Raw genomic sequence first — 8,414 nt, 5'->3', positions numbered from 1 at the left:
TCCATTTTTCCCTCTTTGAATAACTAAATTTCTCATCTTTCATTGGATATCAAACAGATTGAACAAAAAAACCAAGAAAAAAAAAAGAAAAGAAATTTCATTAATTTATTTCAATGATAAAATTTAGTGAAAGTAAACGATTCAATAAATATATGCAATAAACCAAAGATCAAAAATGATTTTAGTGGAGAAAAGCTGTTATGACAAAAATGCAATCAGTGATTTAGGAAGATAAGGCTCATCTTCTATAATCTAATCTATCTAGCATCCTTTCATCCATCACTATTTTAGCCTAGCTAGGCATAAACAAGTTATGTTTATAAAACCTATGCGGATTTAAAAAGGCATTTCCTGAGAATTGAAAAATTGGCTTGAGATGAAGTCGTTTTATTTATTTGCATGAAATGAATGAATGAATGGTTGTTTTGTTAATATGCAAATTAGGCGAAATTTATATATGAATATTTGCATAATGTAAGGGAAAGTATTATCATTAGCTGATGGAAATGATTTGAATTAGTATTGGATGATGGGAATGATTTGATTAAAAGATGAAATTAATTAAAATAAGCAAGATTAATTAATCAAATCCCTAAAATTTCTGGAAATTAAACAACATAAATTATTCGTTTCATTACAATTCCTAAGGAAGTATGTTATGTAGATAACCATCGAGATAATAAAATTTGTCAAATTGAGCGTAATAAAAAAAAACAAAAAATTTAAATATCAAGTAAAAATTTAAATATTAGATTGGAGATTGATTGACACTTCTACAAAAATTAATGATATTAAATGAATAATTTGAAATGAATAATTATTATTCAAGTAATTACTACTTTGTGTATTTGCATATTTCTGTTTTACAGATTTATTAATATGCGCAATTAAAAAAAAGTTCAGATAATTTAATTGTTGATAATTAACAAATAAACACCGACAATGTTTTTTTTCCTTTAGAATTTTTTTGTACTGAATATTTTAATTAAAAGTGAACTATTTCAACTTTTCATTTTAAATTTTAAAGTGGCAGATAAAAGGAAAAAGGATAATAATTGTCAACTTTCACATATAATTTAATTTAACAGTTGAATATTGGAATAGGATGGAATTATAAGATACCTAATATAAACAATTGTCTCTTAGATGAAACTAAATTTAACAATTCAAGAATAAATGGGAAGGAAAGGATGGCCTGAAAGAATGTTCGGTAAAACGATTACATCGCATCAAATATCATTATGTATCCCGGAAGGTGTGCACACAGTGGTACACACATTGACAGAGTACAATTTCATTCCAGTAATTTCTTAACAACTGTTTCTATTTCAACGAATATTTACATCTCTGGACGATTTCGTAGAATAAATAAATGGAAATTTGAAATAATCTAAAAGTTTTTGTTTATTCGTTCATTCATTATTATGCAAATTACTTTTCGATTCGGATCATTAATGTAAAATATGCATGAAAAATTTAAAAAAAAAAAAAGCGACGAAAAGAAACCTTTCTTCCTAACTTTCCTTTTCATACTGCTTATGATATTTAATTATTAAATTAATAGCTATCATTAAAAACAATAATTAGCTTTAAAGCTAAATGCAATTTCCATTTACTGAAATCTTAATATTACAATTTATTATCAAAATTTTGTTTGTTTATTTTATTGAAATTTGAATCAGTCGATTATCGATTTGTTTTCTGCTCATTTATTCAACAAACAATTGTGAGGATGAAATAAATTCTGTACCGGAAATCTAAATCAGAAAAGTATTCATAGAATTCATGTGCTACTTCCTGTTTCTGTCTTTTAATTAAAAATATCTCTTCATACTTATGCCATCTGTTGTTTGTTTTCCAAGCATCATTAAAAAAGAAGAAAGAAACGGTGAACTGATGGTAGTGACAAAAAAAAAAAAAAAAAAAATAAATATCATAAAAAAATTCTTTTTAAGAATAAAACTTTTGTTTGATTAAAAAAAAATGGAAAAATTGATGATTTTATGGATGATATTCATCAATAAGCGATCAAAAAACTTTTGGACATATTTTGAAATTAACTTTCATTTAATTAACTCTTTTTTTATCATTTTGAACATACGAAGAGGTCAGGCAAGTTGACACGTTTGACACACATTACAAAATTATCTTTAATCGTCTTTTTAAAGAGCACGCATATACATTTTCAGCTTTTAATACATTACTTTGAATTAATCCAACAGTTGCTATTTTAACTCGTCGTCGTTGATTCTCTAATCCTATACTTTCCATTTGTTCATTACCATTTACACTGTTACTGGATGATGATTGATGTGATCCGTTACTATCCGTTTTTCCGGATAGCGTTGATGATCGTGATGATGGTACTAAAATAAGTGATATGAAAGGAAAACAAAGAAAAAAAAATTTCATTCTATCATTCATTTCTTTTCCTTTTATAAGGATAAAATTAAAGTAGAATTGTAGCATTGGTGAAAGATAAAAGAAATTACCAAATAATGCATTTTTAGCATTGATAACAGCTTCGATACACCATGATAACGATTCTCGATCAACAAGTTCTGCGTACTGATAACACAATTGTGACCAATGAAGATATGAAGACAGCTTACTGACATCATCTACATCTCTTAAGATTTCGAATATCTTCCGATATTTCTCCTGAAATTTGCATAATTCGTCGCTAAATTATATTTTTTATTTCATTGTTCATTGACAGATCGATTGATTGGTTGATTGATTTATTGAATGATTGATTCATTCATTCATTTGAATTAAATCATATAATTTGTAGAATGTGATATCGATGACATATATAGAAAAAAAAAAACAAATAAACAATTAAAGGAATAACTACGAGGAGATTTATCACACTCAGAAATGAGAAAAAGTTAATACCTTAACTTCAAGAAATAATCGAAGTCTTTCTGCAGGATTGCTGATAAATCTCATTTGACAATAACACCAGTTTAAAATATATTGATATTGAGTTAACCACTGAAGGTCATGTGAGCCTAAAATCAATTATTTTAGAAAATTTGTTCATTCACAAATAGAAACCATCAAACAAGACTATTAATAAGCATTTAGAAATTTTACTGTAAAATACGTATTTCAGTATTTATAGTAAAGTATTTGTTTTATGTATAATAGTAATATAAATAGGAAATACAAAAGTTATAAATGAGAGAAGATTGTCTGATAGTAACATTTTATGAATAGTATTTTGCTAATTTTAATGATATCTATTTGTTCCATAAAAGAGTAAATAATTCAATAAAATATTTAAATGAAAAAAGTTCCACAAGAAAAGAAAAAAAGAAAACAAACAAATTTGAATTTCATTTATAGCATAAATTGCACTTTTCAATTCATAAATTCTTTCTGAATGTTCCTTGCAATTATTAAATCGTTCCATAAATGTCTTCCGTAACAGTTCCAAATCTGTTTTCGTTATACTGAAATAATATCATATCAGGTTTATTTCTTAAATGATTGAATGATTTGATTAAGTGACAGGAAAAGTTAGCAAAGAATAAAAATTGTCACATTATTGTATTTAGCTTATAACCTGGTCTTCTTGGATACTTTCATTTATCCATACAATTCATTAATAAAAATCAGAAATTAAAGATCATCTTTTGCTATTTATGAATAATTCCACTGATATATATGCAAAAAAAAGGTACCCATCAGATGATTTGGCTAATCGTCTGATCACATAACGATCACGACAGTTTTCTGGTAATCGTCGTTCGTTGTCATTTTTTTGATGAGCTGATTGTAACATTAATAAATGCAATGGGCTGTTCTCCTCAGCTATAAATCATTTCTTTTTTTTAATTTTTTGCAAATTTTAATTTGAAAATTTTTAAATTCCAATATTCATCCATTCTAATTAATTACTATACTGTTCATTAGTTATAGAACCTGAGCAAATAATGCGACCTTTATTGCAAATATATGTGAGGATAAATTGAACAATCAAATTCCTATAATTATATGATATGATAGGATTTAAAATCAATTAGTTAACAAATATACATTATCTTTTGGATGAATCTTTTTCTCTTTCCTTTTTTTTTGTAATCAGACAAACATAGTTAATGAGATAATAAATTACAAATCAAATTAACCTAAACAAAAAGGTTCGAAAAATTTCAAAAAGAAAAGGGAAGATTAGAAAAGACTAATAATATTAGCTTTTCATATGATAATTATTCTAATTTATAGAGACTATTCGAAATTAGCACAGAAATATGAAATGAAAAAACTAAGCGAACAAAAGTATAATGGAAATGTATGGAACTAAAATTAATGATTTTAGTTCCATAATTAATTATTGCAAGTTTCAAGTATGACTTTTGTTAACAAAATACAGTAAAGCAGGAAAATTTCAATTTATATAAAATACAAAGAATAAAGGTACAACAAACAAGTCATTTAGAAGAAATGATTAGTGATGAGGAAAAAATGCAAACCAATTAATTAATCGGATAAATAGAAATAGGAAATTAATCAAAATATGAATGAGAAAATATTATTTATTACCCAATGGGTCATTTCAATTTACAATTATTCAGTGGTACTTTTCAGTCGCTGCAATAAAATTATCAGGAGTTATTGAATTTATTATTTCCAATCTGTCAAATCATATTTTCACTCATTTGAAAAAATTAGAGGACGAATTGAGGAGAAAAATTGAAAGAATTTAAATTAATTTTTTCAGATTATTTTCTATCGGAAAACATGGTGAGTCATAAATTGAAAATGAAATCACACCAGCAAATAAAATGGATGTTAGGCCATCAGTTTCATTTCATTAAATTTTCTTCCATGGCTTTCTAGCTCATCTCTTTAAATCAACCATATTCATTGATATTTCAGCGACTAATTTTAAAAATAATTTATAAAAGTCTCCAATAAAAGATAACAAAAATCTGAAATGTAAATTTTAATTCAACGGAAAAATGTCACATCGAAAATAATGTATGAAATGGAAAATGACAACTGTCAAGAGTTACGGCAAAGGAGAAATTTCGATATTCAAAAATGGAAATATTTGGATTTGCATTTGACCAAATTAATTCATCCGTAATTCCTCAAATGATCACAAAAGACGTCACCCGATCGATCGGATCGATTGAAAGAGTGAAATATTAGTGCAAAAAAAAATTGATTTTTTAAAAAGGAAAAGAAAAAGAACAAGTTTGCAACAGGAAAAATCTCATGCATACACGTACATGGAAGGTTAATTCATGTGAAGCATCAAATGTAAATAACTTGAATAAAGCAATCTTTGTGCAAATAAAAAAGGTTTTTTTTTTCCTATTTGTCAAATATTTTCAATAGTGCCAGTTTTTAAATGACAACAATCGTTGCTAATTAAAACGAATTATTAATTAATGATGGGAAGTTATCAAATTTAGAAAAAGGGAAATGGGAAAAGTAATAGGGAGGATTTACTATTTATTGTGGAATAATACATAGAATGAGATTACAAAAAATTTAAAAAGTGATATTTTCACTTCAAAAAGTATGATGACTAAACGGTTGGTTAAAAAGTTACGAAAAGAGCACAGTGCAAAAGAAAGAGATGTAAATAACAGAAATCCGATATTTCTTCTCTTTTTTAATTACCTCTAAAATATTGGCAACTGATTCGTACTAACTAAAATTCACAATTTTTTTTACTTCAATGATGAAAATTTCTTTTTTAAAGCAATTTATGTGTATATAAATTAGTTTTGAAGAAATTTACATAGATATATATTTAAATTTTATTATGAGGAAATGAAAGAATAGACCATAGTCAAAGTGACAAAACAAAAATGAAGGAGAGGATGGATGACTTCCAACTGCTGCAATGAAGTTTGTGTGCGTTTGAAGACAGATTAAATGAACTATTTCAAAAAAAAAAAACAATTTTTTTGTTGCTGATCGTTAGTTTTGATGTATGAAAATGAAATCCCAGAAAACGACTCTTTTTCCACTCTCATTTTATTACAATTTTCAGATAATAAATTAATGCTTTTATATGTATGTCAAATTATATTTGTTTTGAAGCAATTAATTTTATCAATATCAACATATCTTTATCATGTTGGTACCAATGATTATGAAGAGAAGTTGATAACTAATGATAGAAGCAGAAATTTAATTCTCATTAGTATCAATTTTTATGCATTTGATAGTAACAATTATAAACTGTTAGCAAAGACTACGGGAGATTATATGGAATTCATTAAATTTTATTCTTCACTTGGCGAAACATTGATAAGGTCTAACAGGTGCCAATCTTCTTTCTTCTTTTACTTCCTCAATAAAAACTTGAGACTTAAAAGATGTTGAAGAGGAGAAGTGCAATTGGGAAAAAAGAAAGGTTTTTTGAAAACGTTACTAAAAATAAAATTTAGAACAATGAAAGAATTTTTTCTGAGTGGCTTGCATACTTTTTAGAAGATTTGACTGCAATTAAATTTCGATGTATCCGAAAATGTTATAACCGATCCTTGACCAATAATTCACCAAGTTATTAAGATTCAACCATAAGATAAATTTTGCATTCAATACTCAAAATAATGGAACTCAAATACTCTAAATGTGATATTCAAATACAGCAAATGGTTATCACCATGAATAACCATCACAATTTTATTCAGTAGAGACAAATTCAAATATTGATTAATTAATCAATTAACTAGTGAGTGAAGTAAAGCTCAAGCTAACCATCATTTATATCTATCAAGCTATTAGCATGGTCGAATACCGCAATACTGTGTCGCTTCCATCGTTTATTGTGACCACATGATAGCAATACAACGTTCATCATCTCTGCTGTGGTCATTATCAGTAAATCGTTGTTACTGCTGTTTTGTTACTTTCAAAAAATTTGGCATATCTGAAATAGTGGTAGCATAATTACTGCTTCTATACAGTAGATGATAGTCGTTATTATCGTTATCACTAGCATATTTCAGCATCAAAATTATCAGATGGATAGAAGATCAGCAAGTACCAGATAGATAGAAATCCATGAGATGTAAAAGCCATCAGATGAAAGAAATTCCATCAGCTAAAGAAGAGTTTCACAAATTCATTATCATTTGTTCATTAGAAATCATTAATAAAAAGAATAAAGTATTTCCATTTTAAGTATTTGATTCTTTTGTATACAATTTATCGTATTGCACTCAATTTTATATAATTTCTGCTGAGTTATAGTCGTCTTAAATATTAAAATGAAATGAATCCTTTGCAGAATGATTAGCTCTTTAAACTAATCATTCTGCAAGGGATTCAAACTGATAAACTATTATCAATATACTGTTTTCCCTTACTGATAAGCAGACAGAAAGTATGAAAAGTTTTGTCATCTGATTTTCATGAAGAAGAATTTAATTTATACGTGATGCATGCAATTATTGATTCATTCGCTGTCCTTTGGAAGAAATGATGGAATTTTAAAAATTTTTATCAACTCATTTCTTTTTCATTTCTCTTAAAACCACACAAATAGATTTCAGGAACTTTTGGTTTCCGGTTTTTTAACAAACGAAAAACGAAAAACGAAAAAGAAAGAAATAAAGTAAGGAGGAGAAGGTAAACTTGATTTCAAAAAAAGTTTTGTCACTAAAGTTCGGGAATGAATGAAGGAAGAAGAAGACGATGATGATGAAGAAAAAATGAGAATGAATGATAAAAGTGATTAAAGGAATGATATGGAAGGAGAAGAAGAGTTCATAAAGCAAATAATATGATAAGAATGAATAAATTCCAAACTTTTCTATGTGTTCCTTTTTATTTCATTTCACTTTTCTCGTCCTTTTTGCATGCAAAGAACGCCATCTTCTCCTTTATTGGTATTATTATACTGTAATTGATAGCAGTGCTTAATTAAGTTCTATCAATTAAAACTTGAAATGGTCAAACAGGTTAGAAGAATTTCCAGCTTTTGGTTATATATGTGAATTTTATACGCAAATTTTTTAAATTCTTCATTATTTTAATTTTTGCCGAGAATTGCTATCTCTTAATGGCATTTAATTTAAGTACTTTCTTTTAGTCTTAAAAAAATGAAATAATGTCGTGGAAAAAGTTGGTAATTTCAAATCGCTCACGTGTTAAATGATGAAAAGATATTCAATTAAAATCAAATATATTCAAAGATATGTTCAAAGAAAAAAGTAAATAAACATGAAATATGTGAATTTAAATTTTTCCGAAGTATGTTGATTTTTTATCAATACATATGTTTTTTAAGTGATATAGATGAATTTGAAATTTTCTCTATTAAAATCATTCCAAACTTTCATCCCTTACTCTTAAAGGCCGATAATAATAATAATAATAATAATAATAATAATAATAATAATAATAATAATAATAATAATAATAATAATAATAATAATAAT

The 8,414-nt window shown here is 26.3% G+C and overlaps 1 protein-coding gene across 1 annotated transcript; it reads right to left on the bottom strand.

Annotated features, from left to right (window-relative positions):
- Positions 1–2,136: 2,136 nt before the first annotated feature.
- LOAG_08693 (hypothetical protein) lies at positions 2,137–3,790 on the bottom strand (the record flags this gene model as incomplete). Its single annotated transcript, XM_003144223.1, has 5 exons — positions 2,137–2,366; positions 2,493–2,661; positions 2,899–3,014; positions 3,331–3,458; positions 3,690–3,790. The coding sequence occupies 5 exons, from the start codon at positions 3,788–3,790 to the stop codon at positions 2,137–2,139; spliced, it is 744 nt and encodes a 247-aa protein (XP_003144271.1).
- Between the last annotated feature and the right edge of the window lie 4,624 nt (positions 3,791–8,414).

Source organism: Loa loa, assembly GCF_000183805.2.
Source record: "Loa loa unplaced genomic scaffold supercont3.84, whole genome shotgun sequence".
Classification (NCBI taxonomy): domain Eukaryota; kingdom Metazoa; phylum Nematoda; class Chromadorea; order Rhabditida; family Onchocercidae; genus Loa; species Loa loa.
Note: the sequence above shows the minus strand (reverse complement) of the source record. Positions and strands in the feature narration are given on the sequence as shown.